Source organism: Archocentrus centrarchus, chromosome 2 (assembly GCF_007364275.1).
Source record: "Archocentrus centrarchus isolate MPI-CPG fArcCen1 chromosome 2, fArcCen1, whole genome shotgun sequence".
Taxonomy (NCBI): Eukaryota; Metazoa; Chordata; class Actinopteri; order Cichliformes; family Cichlidae; genus Archocentrus; species Archocentrus centrarchus.
The window spans coordinates 18,182,427-18,202,081 of record NC_044347.1 but is presented as its reverse complement, the minus strand read 5'-3'; the positions used below and the strand labels follow the sequence as shown (position 1 = coordinate 18,202,081).

Here is a 19,655-nt window from a genome sequence, read left to right as displayed (position 1 = left end):
GGTTTTTGTGGATTTTTATTCCAATTGTTTGAGACACTTTGCAACTGATTTTAAAAAATATAATTAGTTTGATGATAATGTGTTATTATTCACATATTCGGTGAAATTTTGCTCAATATTTGTGAGTCTCTTTGTGTCAGTCAGTGACAGCTTTGATTAGAGGAACCTGAAGCAGATCTTTGTGACTGCAGACTTTAACGTCTCACACTAACAGTTTTCAGATAAACTAAATGAGATGAAACTGCAGTGGACACAGAATCTAAATTAGAATCTAAACTGGTGCTTTTATTGTTCAGGCCTGTAAATTTGTAGCAGGAAAGCTGAACTGATGATATCGCTGCTTAAACCGACTGCTGTGGAATCAGAGTGGTAATGGAGAGTTCAGAGGCGTCAGTGCGAAAGGAACGAAACTGTAGCGCCTCCCAGTGGATGAAATGAGGTACACAAAAGATGTTTTTTTCAGCCTGTGTCTCATTTTGTGGACACATTATCCTGCTGGTGTTTAATGAAAATAGTTAGAAGGGGACAACATCAGAATAATATCTCTGACAACCACAATCATCTGTCTGTTAAGCTCTCCCTTAAATAAAAGTTTCATTTTGATCTACATGAATGAATTTCATCTTAGCAAATGTTACCCAACCAGCTTTGACCTTTGAGAGGCTGAGTATGAGCAGGCCAGCTATAACCAGTTCATAACTGAAGGGAGAAATACTTTCTGTAAAGGTTTGTGTGTTTAGACCCTTTTTAGGGTGCTCAGTGACCTCTAAATTTCATCACAGAACCTTTAAAATAACTACAACAGTAACAATAGTCATCTACTTTAGTATTTTCTGACATTGTCTACTAATATATTTTCCCAGCTTGACTATTGGCGGTTAGAATGAAAACAGGTTTTAATGTTCAGTGTTCTTCATGTCATGATGGTACGGTGCATTCGCTCTGTGTGCTTCTGTTGCTGTGGCACAAAGAAGATGCAGAGGTAATTTCACGACACAAATCAGTGGTGCAGATTTAAAACACACTTTACATGAAATGTTAGCAAAAATGCTAATTCTTCTGATTATGCAGGTCATTAATGTGACTTTAAGTGTGTTTATGTATATTTGCTCCCTAAACACTGTTAAAAAAATGAAAAAAGTTAGCTAACATGAGTCTTAGCATGTCATTATTAATGAAAGTTACATAAATTTTAAGGTATTGTAGCGCATGGTGTATGTTGGTGGTTCCTCAACCTATAAAACCATGTGAATCATTTTGCTAAAGATTAGCCTTGTTAGCTAAACTGCTACATTTTGTCCAAAATGGGGCAAAATGAGTCAAAGGCCATGGGCTAAATTGAACCAGTGTTTTAACTCACCCCTGCTAAAAGCCAGTAACTGTCAGTCATATATATATATATTTTTTTTACATTGCAGAAAAGCTATGCTAAGAATGTGTAAGAGAAGGACCAGCTGGGCTCTACACCTTTGGATGAGATGGAGAGAAAACTTATTGATGTTAAGGATGGAAAATCCATCAGATCTGTGGCAAAGGACAGAAAGATCGACAGATCAGCTCTGTGAAGGTTCAAAAAGAAGAGGGAGGTCAAAAAACTGAAAACAGAAGGCTGCAGTCAGGGTCCTTTTCATTGTTTACAGGTGTAGTCAAGAGTCTTTTGAACTGTTATGAACTCAGACACTGTGTCTGAAGCGCCTAAGTGCGTGTGCTGGTGCACCGGGGGTGTGGAGCTGTGGGGGGTCCCAGAGGAAGAACTTCCGCTTTTTAGCGTCAAAGTTTGTGCTTGAGTGTGAGAACTGATAGCAGGACTTGTTCCAGTGGTGTAATGCAGAAATCAGCTCCAAGGGGCAGTCCCTTGGTTATCTAAACACCCACGCCCTCATTACACACACACACACACACACTTCTGGTAACATTTGTATGTAAGGCTTATACAAATGTCCCAAACGCGCACGTCAGCGCAAAAAGCACAGGGAATTTTCCCAGAACCATGGGGCGCTCCCCGACACATATACACACCACGGCTAACACCCCCGAAATGTATGTCTCTCTATACCACATGTAAAACAGGTTCTATCTTGGGCTGGTTGGAGGGGTTGGATCACTGTGGTGAGTCCGGTTAGAACTCCAAAAAAGAGTAGAGTCGCACTCCCGTGGGTTCAGCAACAGGAATTTACTGCTTATATTTCTATGGTACAGGAACTGGATGTGTGGTTCTAAAACAGATAACAAATAATGTGACAACAGTGTCTAAATAATGCCAAAATAACTGAAATACTATCACAATGACACTCTTCATGACTGCAACATTAATGTTTCTCAATAAACTGGGTTTACAAAAGTACAACACACGGAACTCACGTAGGTAGCGCTCACTAAAATGTGCATGCGAACAGAGCATGATATCAATTAAGGGTGAAACAGGTATATTTTGATAAATACACTATGCAATTTACTGTCAACATCACTTACTTGTATTTTCACGCACACAACTCAAACTGGGGTGGCTAGCAAACTCTAAACAGCAAATAATTCCACCAACTTCAGACAGTAAACTCTGGTTCAGCTCCTCTCCCCTCTCTGCCATTGCTCGTCTGCATGCTGCACACTGGTAGTCTAAGCTCCGCCCCCCTTAAAGGGCCAGCATGACAGTTCCTTGTAGGCAGCCTTTTCCACACCGCATGTAAGGCACACAGTGAGAAACAGCGCGTTACAGCATGATGATCTGTGCTATTCTACGTTTGTTTTCTCTTTCCATGCTCTTCTCTAAAGGTAAGTTGTGTTAAACATTATGTGTTTTGTTTGTAAAGCTGTGTTTGGCGGCAGAGACAAGAAAAAAATTTCATTCGTAAGTTATATGGAGAGAAATTGGTCTCAAAGCGGTCATAGATATATCATAGATTTTTTTCTTTGAAGCGATGAAGAAATTATATTCACATGAACTAGAGGCTGAGACATTTAGTGAAAGCATTAAATTCAGTTTCAGTGAATTTGGATGATTTTCATGAAGCTTTTACTGGAAGAGAAGCTCCACATATAAACAAATCAGAGTTCTTAATCAAGTTGTTTACTAATGAATATTAATTACATCATATTCTGTTCTGTTTTTACTCTCCAAATCTTTACCACTGCACTACAACCAGAACCACTCACTGTTATTGATTAAGATGTGTGTAATAAACTGCATCATTCAGTTGTTACAACAATGAAAATCAGTCTGAACAGAAACAGAAGAAACACATGCTATGAGTCTTTTATAGCTCAATAACATGTTTATTTCATTCATACTTTTTATGTCAGATAAAGTGAAACTGGCCATTTCACACTATAACCAGATTATAGTATGAGAGTTATAGGAGACGCAGTACATGTAAAACAAACCTTTACTGTATGTTTGGTTCTTTTTCTTCTGTGAATGAGGGAAGAAGGACAAAGTGAACAACTCAGTCTCAGCAGATCCTCTGTTAAAACCAGAATCTAAAATCTTTAACTGGACACTGATGTTTATGTTCATCACCTTAAGGTCAAACAGACTGAGGAAGCAGGAAGCTGTGCAGTCCATTCTGGTTTAATTCTGTAGAATTGCCAGACTGTGGATTTAGTTTGAAACTTGTGTGTTATTTGTAGAGGTCTGGGAAATTCATCAAAAGTTTTCAAGCAGTGAAATACCTACTAATTTAATCACAGTTGATCAACAGGAATCCAGTCAAACTCCATGTCATTTCCTCCTTGCAGCTCTGACAGCAGTGATCCAAACACAGCAGACTGTGCTGGCAGCAGTGGGAGAAGATGCTGAATTCAGCTGTCAGCTCTTGGAGACTAAAGACGTCCTTCAGGTCACATGGCAGAAAATCTCACCTGATGTGCAGGAGAATGTTGCCTCCTACAACAAGTACTTTGGTCAGAGAGTGAATGATGGATTTAAAGATAAATTTCATTTTAAATATGCTGCACTGCAGAACTGCTCCATAGTCATCAGGAATGTGACAGAGCAGGATGAAGGCTGCTATCTCTGTCTGTTTAACACTTATCCTGAAGGCTCCTTCATTGGTAGAACCTGCCTCCAAGTCTATGGTAAGGACTTTTACCTTCTTTAACCAACAACAGGAGAGTCAAATAATCATAGTGGACATAAATGTGTTAGAAGCTGGTGTCTCTGTGAGAACATGTTGATTCTTCCTCCTTCTCAGAGCTGCATGAACCTGTTCTTGATGTCAGAGAGTCAAACTCTACTGCAGAGTGGGTTGTTTCCTGTTCAGCGACTGGTCGACCTGCTCCCACTGTAACACTCAGTGTCTCACAACAACACCTCAACTTCTCCCAGTACAACACTGTCAGTGTGTCCAACACCAACGCTACATTCACTGTCACCACTACAGCTGTGCTCTCAGGTTCACAGAGAAACAGCACACAGGTGGGATGTGCAGCACGAGTGCTCTCTGCTCCTCAGATAGAGGTCATTCAGGTCATTCCTGATGATGATGATGATGATGATGATGATGATGATGATGATGATGATGATGATGATGGCGAGAATGGTGGTGAGAAACTCTTTCCAAGTCACAGATTTCTAGATTGATTATATCTGGTTCAGTTTGACTGGGATCTAATAAAAATGACTTCAGTGTCACATTTTTCCTGCTTTTCTCACAGATTCCACCTGGATCATTGTAGCTGTAGTATTGTTGCAGGTGGTCTTTGTCTGTGCTGTTATACTTTTTTACTTAACGAAAAAGAAAAGGTAACTTTCACTTTTAGTTTCATGAATGTCTTCTTGTAATGTCTTTTCCTGTTAATATGATAATGATTTGGTGAATCTGCACCCTCATCTGTCCTGTGATATCTGTTAGAATATTTGCAGGTCTGACTTTCTGTCACTCAGGAACCTCAGAAGAACAAAACACAACAAAATCATCCAATGACATTGATGGTAAGACAGTTTGATAATTCATATTCTACATGTTAAATTTGCCACTTGGGTGGTTGCTCTCAAACATGTTCATGTCCTTCAGCATTAATGGTCCCTTCACTGATGTCCAGCTATCCAATACCATGTGCAGTAGATGGTCCCTCTCCTCTGTAACTTGGAAGATGTAGTCCATGATTTCCAAAAGAAATTTCAGATGGTGATTGGTCAGACCACAGGACAGTTTTCCACTTTGTGTCAGTCCTACAGTCCCAGAGACGTTTTTCTGTTTTCAGCACAGTGTTGCCTGAGGCTCCAAAGATGATGGTCATTCAGTGAGTACAGAGATTTCTCTGGATTCTCTGAATCTTTAAATACAGCAGATTCACAGACTGATGAGCCCCTCCTCGTCTTTACCTTGCTCAGACTCAGCTTCCCTCTGAGGCTCTTTTGATACTCATTCATGTTTCTGACCTGTTGCTGATTAACCTCATTGGCTGTAAAATGTTCCACCAGGTTTTGATTTAAGTACTTTAAGAAGTATTTCCAGTCATTGTCACCCCTGACCCAAATGATCTGAAATGTGTTGCTGGCATGAAATTCAAATTATTGTAGTTTTGTTTATAGCAATAAAATGTCTCAGTTAAATATGCAGTATAAATGTAGTACAGTTTGTTTTTAAATGTTAAACAGAATTTACAATTATGGTGTTAATGGGAGCGGTAATATTCTCACATTTTGTTTTTATCTGAATCATCCAACCACCTTTAATCAATAAGCAGATCAACGGAATCAGGAGAACAAACAGAACAACAGACCAACAAGTGATCAGCTAAAACCACCACCAGGAAGTATGTGGGGCTTGAAAAAAGTTACTGGACTTCTTTAAGTTCCTTGAAGCAGTTTCATCCAAAAGGCTGCTTCAGTTGTACAGTAAATCCAAGTGGTGGAGAGTCCCTGGTACTTAGAATGCAGTGTGGAGTTTCCCCTTTCGCTGTTCATTGAGTCACTATTGTTCATTTCCAAAATCACATGCACCACAATGTGAAAACACTGCTGTTTGTTTGTTCTTGGGATGAAGCAGTTTTTGTGAAACGTCTTCAAAAAACAAATCAAGAAATAAATCCAGTCGTGTTTTTCAGGCTTCAGAGAACACAATGACCTGGATGACTGAGAACCCACACAGACACTTCACCAGGAATGTATATATGTATATAGTGTTTTGATATCTGTACAGTGTATATGTGTTTTGATGTGTGTGTATATGTGTGTATATGTAAATGTGTATTGATATTGATATATATTTTATGTATATAGTGTTTTCCATTCTATTTTATTTCATTTGTTTTATTCATTCTCTCATTTTTCTCTGTACTTTGCACTGTAATGCTCAAATTTCCCCGTCATGGGATCATTAAATTTTTATCTTATCTTATCTGTCTCTTATTGCCATGTGCAAAATCATCATCATCATCATCAAGCTTTATTTATCAAGCACTTTAAAAAGCCACAGCAAATACAAAGTGCTGTACACCAAATAATATATATATATATATATATATATATATATATATATATATATATATATATATATATATATATATATATATATATATATATTAAAAGAAGAAAAACAATTAAAAATAAATAATTAGATAATAAAGTAAAACATTAAAATAGATAAGATCAATGTCTCATGCTGGGTTGAAGGCCAGAGAGTATAAAAAAGTTTTAAGATGAGTTTAAAAAATAGACAGTGAAGGCGATTGTCTAACATGCAAAGGCAATTCATTCCACAACTTAGGGGCAATAATGGAAAAGGCTCGGTCCCCTCTGAGCTTCCGCTTAGATCTCTGTATGCGTAAGAGCATCTGATCAGATGACCTAAGATCTCGGACAGGAGTATAGGAGCAAAGCAGTTCAGAAAGGTAAGGAGGAGCAAGGCCATTTAAGGATTTAAAAACAAATAAAAGGACCTTAAAATGGATTCTAAAGTGCACAGGCAGCCAGTGGAGTGAAGCCAGGACAGGTGTAACATGCTGTCTTTTACGTGTTCCAGTCAGGAGACGTGCAGCGGCATTTTGAACCAACTGGAGACGTGAAAGAGAAGACTGGCCGACTCCAACATAAAGTGCGTTACAGTAATCAAGCCAAGATGTAATAAAGGCATGTATCACTGTTTCTAGATGCTGCCTAGAAAGGATAGGTTTTACCTTTGTCAATTGCCTTAAGTGAAAGAAGCTAGACTTCACTACTTCACTGATTTGTCTGTCCAATTTAAAATCACTGTCCATTATAAAGCCCAGATTTGTAATTATGGGCTTAACATATGAGGCCAAAGGGCCCAAGTCAACCTGGGGCGGAGGCTCACAAGAGCTACTGGGTCTAAGCACCAACACTTCAGTCTTTTTTTCATTAAAATGTAGAAAATTTAGGGCCATCCAAGCTTTAATGTCATCAAGACATGCAAGAAGAGATTTAATTTGGAATCCATCCTTCTTCTTTAATGGCACATAGATTTGGCTATCATCAGCGTAGCAGTGAAAGGCGATTCCATGTTTTCTAAGAATGGATCCCAGTGGAAGCAGATAAAGTGAAAAAAGCAAGGGCCCCAAAACTGAGCCCTGTGGAACCCCACATAAAACGGGGGCAGAGGAGGAATCAGAGCCAGCAAAGCTAACCGAGATAGTTCTGTCTGCTAGATAAGATTTGAACCATTTCAGAGCAGTGCCGCGAATACCCACAAGATACTGTAAACGGGATATTAAAATATCATGGTCAACTGTATCAAAAGCTGCACTTAAATCAAGCAGAACAAGAACTACGTAGTCACCAGAATCAGATGCCAGGAGAATATCATTAAAGACCCTTAACAGTGCTGATTCTGTACTATGGAGGGCTTTAAATCCAGATTGGAAAACCTCCAAAATATTATGGTTTTCCAGAAAAGACTTCAACTGAGTGTAGACAATCTTCTCTAAAATTTTAGAAATAAAAGGCAGCTTAGAGATGGGCCTAAAGTTAGCAAGTACAGATTGATCAAGGCCAGATTTCTTAATTAAAGGTTGCACGACAGAATGTTTAAAGTTTACAGGGACCACACCGGAAGACAAACTGCTATTAATGATGTCAAGGACTGATTGTCCTATGCTAGGAAAAACCTCTTTAAGAAATCAAGGAGGAGCAACATCACAGGGAGAACCTGAGGGCTTAATATGATGAACCACATCCTCTAAGAATGGCAGAGTCACAGGCTCAAACTGGTTAAAAACAGCAAAACATGGAACAGAGGCAGAAGGGTCAGAGACAGGGGCCGGGATGAGGGCCCTTATAGTGGCAACCTTATCAATAAAAAAGTGTAAAAACTTATTGCACATATCAGAAGAGGATTGAAAGCAGGCAGACTGTGAAGCATTCAGGACAGAGTTGATAGTTTTAAATAACAGGCGTGGGTTATGGGAGTTGGATGCAATGATATTTGACAAGTATTCTCTTTTAGCCTCTTTAACAGTGTTTTGATAATAGCGCCAACGGGCCTTTACAATTTGACGTGACATCTGCAGCCTGTCTTTCTTCCACTTGCGTTCAGCTCTGCGACACTCCCGTCTAATTGTACGAGTTCTATCATTGAACCAGGGCTCAGATCTAGCTTTGGGCTGTTTAGATTTTAGTGGAGCCACAGAGTCCAAGATGGTTTGACAGGAGGAATTAAACCAGACACTGAGCTTCTCAGGATCAGAGGAAATAGAATCAGGGGGAGTATAGAACTGGTCAAAAACAGCAGAGAATTGATCAGCAGTGGAAGGGCTGAAGATCCGACAGTGCCGCACAGGGGCGCAAGTTTTGACTGTAGTATGAGACAACCCAACTTCAAATAATACAGGCATGTGATCGGAAAAGGCAGTGTTGCAAATCTCCTGGTTTAACACAGGAAGACCATAAGAGAGAACAAGATCCAGTGTGTGCCCAAGCTCGTGGGTAGGACCAGATACATACTGTACCAAATTTAAAGAGTCAATAAGATTTAAAAAGTCCTTCACCAATAGTTTATCAGGACAACACACATGGATATTAAAATCTCCAATAATAAGGACACGATCATAATTAAGCATGATTCCAGCTAAAAAGTCAGAGAACTCGGTTATGAAGTCCTTATTGTATTTGGGGGGTTGGTAGATGACCGCACACAGTACCGGGTTAGAGCGACCCACTTCAAAAAGAGTCCATTCAAAACTGGAGAATGAAGGTGATAAAAAACACTGCTTACAATTATAGTCCTTTTTATAAACAGCCACTGTGCCACCTCCTCTCGTCGAAGTCCTAGGGGAGCTAAAATACCAACAATCAGCTGGTAAGAGTTCGGACAGAGCGCTGTATCGTCAGCGCTCAGCCATGTCTCAGTCACACAGAGGAAATCCAGCGCATGGTAGCTGAAAAAATCCCGAAGGATAAAAGTCTTATTTACCAGTGATCTGGCATTTACCAGGCCAAATCTGACAGGAACTGGAACAGGAGCCTGAACTTCAGCTGGACCACGGTGCACTGACCTCAAGTTCCGAAAATTCACTCCGCGACAGCGGAGCTGAGGCAAATACGGGCGGCGGGGTCGAGGTGCCTCATCCAGGCCAACCACAGGTACCAAGCAGGCATCAATGGGATCCAGGAAGCGCCGGGACACAAAGCAGCGTGGAGATAATCCATACTTTCCCCAGAAAACAGTAGAGAATCGCAGTTGAGACATCTTCAGCTTTACCACCCATCCTGCGCGTCTACCACGGCGACGGCGACGCCACCGCCGAGAGGGCAGAGCCGAAGCTCAACACAGGTAAGTTGGAATTTGTGCCAGGAATGGAGGCAACGAATACTGTCCGCCACGATCACAGATAACTAAATTTTCAATAGGTGGCCGGAGATCCAAAAGTGTTTGGCGATCATAAACCAGCAATGACTTGATCCCTTTAGTGCAGAGAGCCACAAAGAGCAGAAACATAAACAAACATGACAGCGACAGACGGCTAGCCACACACACCGGCGCCATCTTGTTTTTTCAAAGGAAGGCGCAAAGTGTGTGAGGTTCATTTTGTATGTCTTATTTGACTTCATGTTTTGTTTCGTTTAAATGTAATAATTTTATGTTGAAATCAAATGTGTGTTTTGAACAGTTTTTTAAATTTTTTTTTTAAGCATGTTTAGTACTGAAGTAACAGTCTATTCAGACCGCAGTCTGTTACTTTGCTGTGGGGGAATTTTGGTCTACTCTAATTTACAGTTGCTTCGGTTCATGGTTTGCAGTCTTGTTTGAGCAGAGCTCTCAGAGGGTCTCAGTGCAGTAGTTCAGTGAGGTTAGAGAGTAGATTTTGACTGGATCACTGCAGCACTTTAACTCCTTTTTCAGTCTCACAGCTGTAAAAAAGAAAAAGCTAACTTTTCTGTCAAACAAAGTTGTTCAGTTTTTTGGGACATGTAGGTCTGTTTTGTGCTGTGTGAATTTCTTATAATCACAAACATTTGAAGCACTTTGTAAGTGAAAATGAGTATTGTTCTATTATATTATTTACACATTTGGGGACATGCATGTATGAGTCTGTTATTTAACAATGTTAACCTTGATTAGCAGAAGAACATTAATCAGACTTTTTGTGACTTCAGATTTTGACACATCTGACACCAACACTGTTTTCATGTAAACTAGATGAAATCTAAATTAGAATCTATGTAATCTAGTTCCCAATAAATACCCAACATTTAGATTTGTATAATTATTTTAGACTGCACGCACCCAGCCTCTCCTTTGACGTTCCTTATTGTGACAGCCTGCTACAGAAATATGCAGGCATGTACAAATATGCGAATGTTAGAAACATCTGGAGTCTGGAGTCAACCTGTACGGTGTCCCTAAATTTATATCTCAAACATAAGATGCCGCAACGCTGCTGTCATTCAACATGCTTCCAATAATGAAATACAGTTACAAACAAATGTGACCCAAGGAACCTAAAGGGTACCAAGCCGGAGCGGGTGCACACAAATGCCCACCGTAGACATGCATTTAGTTGATAAGGGTTAAATCTAATATATAAATACACAATTATCAATAAGCTTAATTTAAAAAAATTAAATGTTTAAAAAAGAAACAACGCTGCCCAACACACAATATATTAATCACAGCACCCTGGTGGATAAATACAAGTACAACATACAGTATCACAGCCCAAGAAAGCCTTCAGCATTAAGCTGACATGTTCAAACCATTTAAAACCAAAAACGTCTTCGGCTTAACCAGCCAAAACCCACACCGACAAAACAGTAGCTTTTTGATGTGGAAGGGAGTCAATGCAGCAGGGCCTTAAACAGATTAGCTCAGGGGGAATATTCCTCCTACAGTACCACACTCCTGCGTTTAGTTACTGTACCTGCCTCTGATTTGAGGTCCCGCCCTGACAGGTGTGGGAAGAATCAGCGAGGTTTTCCACAAGCGTCTGAAGGGGCGCGAAAGCTTCCCGGTCAAAAAAGGACGCGGGGCCGTCCAAATCAGTCCCCGTGAAGTCGAAACACCACATGATGCCAAGATATTTACACGCCGTAACTCCAGGTTCAGACAAACAGGTGCTGTAATGTCTGAACCTGCCCTGATGAAGGGGAAAACCCTGCCCACCACTGGCGGCACCTGGACCTTGGTTTCACATAAACAAAAAAGAGATGGCAGCTGAAACAAACAAAAGATGGAGAAATCCCTGAACCAGAAAAACCAGGAATCAGGTTCAGGTTTCTCCCATAAAATATTTCTGGTAAACTACAACAATGAAAAAACAAAACAAAAACCGATAACATAACGGCGGGTAATTCCAAACTCGACCGTATTGTAAAAGCAAAAGAAAAACAAAAGCGGTGCTGATGGAGGTGAGAGGCACCAAGACGCAGTTGCTTACCACCATGCTCCTCCCTCTCTCAGGGGTCATGCAGCGAGCCTTCAGCAACCAGTCAGTACTGAGCAGTGATGGTAAAGCTTTGTGTTTCGAAATGATCTGAAACGTCTCCACAGTGACACCTGTTGGCCAATGTGGCTGTCTCCACCTGTTAATGCAGGTTCATTTCATGTCTGTGTCACTGTTTCACAGAACAATTGAACACAAACCTGCTTATTATACCAGATTATCAATTATTATGATTAACGCATTCATCCATCCATCAGTGTTCTGCTGCTAGTCCGTCGGAGGGGGCTGTAAAGACTGTAAAGAACAAAGTGTCTCATAAAATGTTATAAATAAATTAACGATTTACTCTCTCTGTTAACATGGCTGTTTCGGTTGCTTATTGATTCAGTGCAACGCGCAATAACATAATTTATAAAATAAAATATAATGAGAAGAGACTGCTGTGTTCATTGTGAGAGCCCCGCAGCTGTTTGGGGGCTCAGTCGGCGTCGTTTTGCCGGCCTTTCCTCAAACCTTTGGAAGAAAAAAAAAAGTTTGGATGTGTTTGGTTGATTTTACAATTTCTGGGAGTTCGATTTGTTCTACACACTGTCAAAAAAATCTAGAAGCTGGCGTATTTAAATAAAAAAATAAATAAAATAAAAAACGGGTCTTCCTTCTTTAAAAAAAAAAAAAACCTAACATTTATTACGTTTTCGTGGATTAATTCTGACCAATCGCAAAAGTCATTTTCACATCTCCACACTGACCAGTAAACTTTCCTGAACTTTGTGTGACAGTTGCTCTGTTGTGGGTGTTAGATCATGTGGCATAGGCATGATGTCTGACTCAGTCATGTGTGTCGGCTTCCTTATGAGAGCGTTTTGTTTTTTTTGTTGACATTTTGGTAACGAAGAGCTTAAACTGAAAATGTCTCTCCTGTTTGTTTCTGCAATCGACGACAGATATTTATGCGCTTTTATAACTGTGGCTTCTTTTCTCCGCGAGTGTGCTGTGCACATTGTTGTAAATACACATTTTTTTAAATATTTATTTATTTGGCAAAGTGATTTGAATCGAATACCTCCTTGTTAAAGTTGGTTGCCGCGGTCGAGCCTATACGGGTCAGAGTGAGGATGAAGACACTTGATGCTTCAAATAATGAGGGCGACAGTAAACACACAACCACATGATGACTGGACCAACGCGCTGTTGTCGCGCCGTGGAGCAGTGGCCGCTCCCAGAGGAAGAGCTTTCTGTGAGTGGACTGTTCAGCGGGGCAAGCAAGAAGGCAGAAAACCTCAAAGTTTGTGCGTGAGTTGAAAAAAATATCTACACACAACAACACTTTATTTTTTTAAGTTCAGTCTGACATTTACAGTTGGCACCGTCAAACAAATTATGACTCACAGATAACGTTTCCCAGAACCGTACTCCCCCCAAGAAAAAAAATCCCCAATTAATTTATTTATTTTCACGACTGTCTCTCAATACCAAGTGCACATATTGACAAAGAGCGCGTTACAGCATGGCAGACTGCGCGATTCTACGTTTGGTTCCTCTCTTCATGGTAGTCACCGCTAAAGGTAAATTGTGTTCCAACTTATGTGCTTTGTTAGTAAAGCTGTGTGCTGCGGCAGACACACGAAAAAAGTTTCACTCTTAAGTTATCTGCACAGTAAATTGGTCTGAAGGAGGTCATAAATATGAGAACTTTTTTTCTTTGAAGCAATGAAGAAATTGTGTTTACATGAACTAGAGGCTGAGACATTTAGTGAATTTGGATGATTTTCATAAAGTTTTTACTGCAACAGAAGCTCCACATGGAAACAAATCAGAGTTCTTAACCAAGTTGTTTATTAATGAATATTAATTAATTACATCATTTTCTGTTCTGTTTTTGTTTTTAAACTCTACACACTAACCTACACCCAACTACAACCAGAACCACTCACTGTTATTGATTAAGATGTGCGTCATAAACTGCATCATTCAGTTGTTACAACAATGAAAATCAGTCTGAACAGAAACAGAAGAAACACATGCTATGAGTCTTTTATAGCTCAATAACATGTTTATTTCATTCATATTTTTTATGTCAGATAAAGTGAAACTGGCCATTTCACAATATAACCAGATTATAGTATGAGAGTTATTGGAGACGCAGTACATGTAAAACAAACATTTACTGTATGTTTGGTTCTTTTCTTCTGTGAATGAGGGAAGAAGGACAAAGTGAACAACTCAGTCTCAGCAGATCCTTTGTTAAAACCAGAATCTAAAATCTTTAACTGGACACTGATGTTTATGTTCATCACCTTAAGGTCAAAGAGTCTGAGGAAGCAGGAAGCTGTGGGGTCCAATCTGGTTTAAACTTTATACTTTGGAATTTTGTAGAATTGCCAGACTGTGGATTTAGTTTCAAACTTGTGTGTTATTTGTAGAGGTCTGGGAAATTCATCAAAAGTTTTCAAGCAGTGAAATACCTACAGATTTAATCACAGCTGATCAGCAGCAGTCACGCTTCTGACACACACACACACAGAACACAAACTCCACATGTTGTGTCTCCTGCAGCTCTGACAGCAGTGATCCAAACACAGCAGACTGTGCTGGCAGCAGTGGGAGAAGATGCTGAATTCAGCTGTCAGCTCTTGGAGACTAAAGACGTCCTTCAGGTCACCTGGCAGAAAATCTCAGGTGACGTGGAGACAAATGTTGCCACCTACAACAAGTACTTTGGTCAGAGAGTGAATGCTGGATTTAAAGATAAAGTTGAGTTTAAATATACTGGACTACAGAACTGCTCCATAGTCATCAGGAATGTGATGGAGCAGGATGAAGCCTGCTATCGCTGTCTGTTTAACACTTATCCTGAAGGTGCCCTGATAGCAAGAACCTGCCTCCAAGTCTATGGTAAAGACTTTTACCTTCTTTAAACAACAGCTGACTCAAACATTCATAAAGGACAGGATCAGCATGTTCTTTAAGATATTTCTTCCTCCTTCTCAGAGCTGCATGAACCTGTTCTTGATGTCAGAGAGTCAAACTCTACTGCAGAGTGGGTTGTTTCCTGTTCAGCCACTGGTCGACCTGCTCCCACTGTAACACTCAGTGTCTCACAACAACACCTCAACTTCTCCCAGTACAACACTGTCAGTGTGTCCAACACCAACGCTACATTCACTGTCACCACTACAGCTGTGCTCTCAGGTTCACGGAGAAACAGCACACAGGTGGGATGTGCAGCACGAGTGCTCTCTGCTCCTCAGATAGAGGTCATTCAGGTCATTCCTGATGATGATGATGATGATGATGATGATGATGGTGATGATGATGATTCGTATGATGATGATGATGATGATGATGATGATGATGGTGAGAAACTCTCTCAAAATCACAGATTTATGGATCAATGATATCTGGGTCAGTTTGACTGGACTCTAATAAAAATGACTTCAGTGTCACATTTTTCCTCCTTTTCTCACAGATTCCACCAGGATCATTGTAGCTGCAGTAGTTACTGTGATGGGCCTTGTCTGTGTTGTTGCTCTCATCAGTGTCCTGCTGAAAGAAAAAGACAAGAATTGGTCTTCTTGTAATATGTTTGTACCTATTAATATGACGATGATTTATTGACTGTAAGAGCCAATCCTGTAGTTTTTGCAAATGTCTGCAGCTCTGACTTTAAACTTTAAATCCTTCTGTCACTCAGGAGAACACTCCACCACACAAATCAACAAATTTCATTAATTAATTAATGAAATTTGTGCTGTTACTCAAACACAGACAGTAAATACACACCTCAGATTAACACAGTATGATTGCTAAATGTGAACATGTGGAATTCCTGCCAAGTTAAATCACAAGTTAAAAAAAAAAAACTCTACCTCACACGTTAAATGTACTGAGGCTAAAGGAACAAAGTTTTACTGTATTTGACAGAGTAGAAAGATTCAAGCAGTTTTAGTAAAGGCCTGAATGACGTGAAAACATTATCCCAAAAATTCCACACCTGGATGCTCCAAACTGCCAACATTTCTGCTTTGACAGAGGTGCTCACACTCATTCAAGTGCATCTGATTAGCAGCACCTGGCTGATGATACCCTCTTAATTCCTGTGGAACAGTAAGGGTCCACTGAGTTTTCACAAACTGCTTCTGAACTTTAGTTTCATTGTTAAATAAATGTCATGGTGTAATATGTCCTGTGTTGTAGCTCCTCTGAGGTTGTATTTTTCTATGTTTGATCATATTGGTCTGTTTCTGTTTCATGCAAATATATAGAAATATTTTCATTTCACACTTTATGTGCAACATTGCTGCTGATGTCAATCATAAATTTTCTATTTGCACTGCTGATGTTTCAGATTATTTTAATATTTTTATACAGCATTTTATACTTCTTATCTCAGTCACTGTCTTATTATGAGTGTCATACTCCAGCACAGCATAGCTGTAACTTTACCATCACTGCACCTTGAAAATAAAGCTATTAAATCTTTAATTGTTGTGTGTTTACTCCAAAAACTAAGAACTGACTTTTTGAAGAAATTAGAGTTTGAAGGTGCTGAACTGCATCTTTATCAGAGAGTTGGAGCATGAGGGCTGCTTCTTCTTTCACTCGATACAGCGGCATCATTATTGAAGATTACAGGCATCATGTAAAAATATGACACAACCAGAGGACTCATATATTAATCTGACAGGAACTAGAAGCTGAAGTTCATGAAGGGTTCAGAGGCTTTGATATATGAACATGTAGCACCCCCAATGGATGAAATAACCCACACAAATAATTTTGATCTCAGTTCTTTCACATATCTGTGGACAGTGTCACCAGTAATTTCCCAGGATTTATAATCAGCATCCAGGACTCCATCAGGAGATGGTGCTGCTGTGCATAAAGTGCACACAACCCGTGTCTCATTTTGTAGATGTGGGATCTCTGCTGCTGGGGTTTAATGAAGCTGTGAGCAAAGATAGAGCATTAGAATAATATTAGTGTCAACCATCGTATCAAAGGTTACATTTGGATTTCATTCTCTCTGCAAGAGTGTTTGCAGTGCAGTTGTTGTTGTTTTGGTGTAATAATTAAAGGGATAAATATGTTCTAAGATAAGCTTTTTGCTTCCATGAATTCTAAAACCATAATTTGTGTTTAATCAGGTTGTTTAATTTTTTTTGAGGATCTGACAGATTAGTGTGAAATGCAGGGAGAGAAAAATTTGATGTTTCTGTTTCTTTTTGCGTGTGGTTTGGTCATGTGACAGTATAGAAAGGGAAGTAACTCGTTTTTATTTCGACAGTTTCCTGTGAGTCTGTGAGCTCAGGGTTTCTTGTGCAGTCAATGCCAATATTTACTCAGTACAAAACTTTTAGATAGTTTTCTCTCAGTTTTGTATCCACAGAGGTCTGCAGCTGAGGGAAAACTTTGCCACTTGCAACAATGTTGGTATATATAGTCAGTGTTGTAACATAAATATTTGGTCTGACTCATTCATTCTGTCCTGCAGGAGCTCTGAATGAATGAACACACACAATCCAGCTACACAAGCAGAAGTGCGATATGAGGTCGGCCACATATCGAGGATCTAACCAGGCTAGCTCCAAAACAGAAGCTGTTGTTAATCTGCTGCACTGACGCTGAACTTTATTGGGAGTTTATTGTAGAATTTATTGAGTTTGGGAGTTCATGTTTTTCTTTGTTTCTCCCTGTTGATGTTCATGCGTGTCCTTAATATTACACACATTTAGCATGCAATGCTGCTGTCTGTGAACAGCTGGTTGTTGAATATATTTCTTTAAACTGTATCTTTTGTTGCGTTTTTATTACACAAGAGTCACTCTTGTACCTTGAATCTTGCACCTGACAAAGTATGAAAAACTAATACTGAAACTAATGAAACTAAACTAAAACTAAGCAATAAACCAAAAATAAAAACTAATAAAAACAAGCAAAACCACTCTGAAAACTAATTAAAACTAACTGAATTAAAAGAAAAAAGTAAAAACCATCTAAAACTAAATGATAATGTAAAATCCAAAACTATTATAACCCTGTCAAGAAGACGTGAGCCCAGATGATAGTGTGTCAGTGACCGCTACACCAGCTGAGAAGAAATCTGGTCTCAGTGTTGCAAGAAGCTCAGTTAGTAGCAGCTCATTGAGATCATAGAGCTTCATCCATATCATCTGTGCGGCAGAAAGAAGAAGCTGAGGGTGCTGCTCTACTCACACGTGCAGCATCCTTGAAACAGAGCCAAGCCTTAGACACTGAAGAATGCAAGCTGAAGGCACGAGCACTTGTAGTGGTTGGAAAAAAAAAAGCAGGCAGAACAGAACATTTTGCCTACATGAGGTTAAAGGTAAATGTGTTTGAATAAAGACCATCAATACTTCTATCAAGGACAGATACAAATCCTCTTTACACAAGCAAGCAGAGCCGGTACTTTTTTTTACTTTTACTAGAGTAAAGAAATTGAACCAGTACTTCAACTTTTACCAGAGTATTTTTTAACACAAGTACTTGTACTTCGACTTGAGTACAGAAGGTCAGTACTTTTTCCACCTCTGCAAGAAAGCTACTCTGACTTTACCACTTTGTTCAGTCAAGTGATTGTCAGATGTTCTGCCACCCCCACCCTTTAGATATAAATGAAACAGTTCCCTGTGGTGTGATGCCAATTAGATATTTCATATATCAATGTCTGTATTTTGAGTATATTTCTGTTTGTTTTCAGGTCTTTAGGCAGTTCAGTGAAAATTTCAAAGCAGTCACAAGTACAGGCACATCTATAAAATACTTGTCTGAATATTATGGACATTGACAGCTGAAACTGTTCCTTGAATTGAAGTCAGTTCAATTCAGTTTCATTTATATAGCACCAAATCACAACAACAGTCACCTCAAGGTGCTTTATATTGTAGGTAAAGACCCTAAATTAATACAGAGAAAACTCCAACAATTAAAAAAAAAAACCCCTATGAGTAGCGCTTGGTGACACTGGGAAGGAAAAACTCTCTTTTCAGAGGATGAAACCTCCAGCAGGTCCAGGCTCAGGGAGGGGCAGTTAGCTGCTGTAACTGGATGTGGGTGAGAGGAAGAGACAGGACAAAAGACACTGTGGAAGAGAGCCAGAGCTTAATAATGATTAAATACAGTGTGGGGTATAAACACAGAGAGAGTGAAAAGAATTGAGTGAAAAATAAACTCAGTGTATCATGGGAACCCCCAGCAGCCTAGGCCTATTGCAGCATAATGAAGGGAGGGTTCAGGGTCACCTGATCCAGCTCTAACTATAAGATTGATCAAAAAGGAAAGTTTTAAGTCTAATCTTAAAAATAGAGAGGGTGTCTGTCTCCTCAATCCAAACTGGGAGTTGGTTCCATAGAAGAGGGGCCTGAAAGCTGAAGGCACAAGTAAGCCCACAGTCTGAGAGCAAAGTGCTCTATTAGGGTGCTCTATTCAAGTAATCCTATCTTAAAGACTATGAAGTCTTTAAGATAAAGTGGGGCCTGATTATTCAAGATCTTGTGTGCGTATCTTGTATCTGTATCTTGTATGTTAAATTAAATTCTGGCTTTAATAAGGAGCTGTTAGGGATTATTTTTTACTCAATGAATAAATGACAAATGTTTAAACATTAACTCCAATAAATTCATTTTATAAACAGTGGATAAACCAAATAATAAACAATTAAATAATACATTAGACACAGAGCAACAGATAGAAAGCACTGGCTAACTTCTCTCTCTCAGTGCATCTTATCTTGACGTTTGGCCATAGAACGTACAATTAAAACATCGCCAACGTCACCATGTTCTGTTATTAAT

At 39.5% G+C, this 19,655-nt stretch overlaps 2 protein-coding genes across 2 annotated transcripts; both read left to right on the top strand.

Annotated features, from left to right (window-relative positions):
• The first annotated feature begins 2,703 nt into the window (after positions 1–2,703).
• On the top strand, positions 2,704–9,602 carry LOC115798800 (OX-2 membrane glycoprotein-like). Its single transcript, XM_030755773.1, has 6 exons — positions 2,704–2,772; positions 3,736–4,074; positions 4,191–4,541; positions 4,654–4,741; positions 4,851–4,930; positions 9,484–9,602. The coding sequence occupies exons 1-6, from the start codon at positions 2,718–2,720 to the stop codon at positions 9,600–9,602; spliced, it is 1,032 nt and encodes a 343-aa protein (XP_030611633.1). The 5' UTR covers positions 2,704–2,717.
• Positions 9,603–13,012: 3,410 nt separating this feature from the next.
• On the top strand, positions 13,013–15,674 carry LOC115798791 (OX-2 membrane glycoprotein-like). Its single transcript, XM_030755762.1, has 4 exons — positions 13,013–13,134; positions 14,366–14,736; positions 14,833–15,147; positions 15,311–15,674. The coding sequence occupies exons 1-4, from the start codon at positions 13,013–13,015 to the stop codon at positions 15,457–15,459; spliced, it is 957 nt and encodes a 318-aa protein (XP_030611622.1). The 3' UTR covers positions 15,460–15,674.
• The last annotated feature ends 3,981 nt before the right edge of the window (positions 15,675–19,655 follow it).

Coding starts and splice junctions, on each gene's coding strand:
- LOC115798800 (XM_030755773.1), top strand. CDS start 2,718: ATGATGATCTGTGCTATTCTACGTTTGTTTTCTCTTTCCATGCTCTTC. Junction 4,742..4,850: donor TACTTAACGAAAAAGAAAAG/GTAACTTTCACT, acceptor GATATCTGTTAG/AATATTTGCAGGTCTGACTT. Junction 4,931..9,483: donor ATCATCCAATGACATTGATG/GTAAGACAGTTT, acceptor ACTCCGCGACAG/CGGAGCTGAGGCAAATACGG.
- LOC115798791 (XM_030755762.1), top strand. CDS start 13,013: ATGACTGGACCAACGCGCTGTTGTCGCGCCGTGGAGCAGTGGCCGCTC. Junction 14,737..14,832: donor AACCTGCCTCCAAGTCTATG/GTAAAGACTTTT, acceptor CCTCCTTCTCAG/AGCTGCATGAACCTGTTCTT. Junction 15,148..15,310: donor TGATGATGATGATGATGATG/GTGATGATGATG, acceptor CTTTTCTCACAG/ATTCCACCAGGATCATTGTA.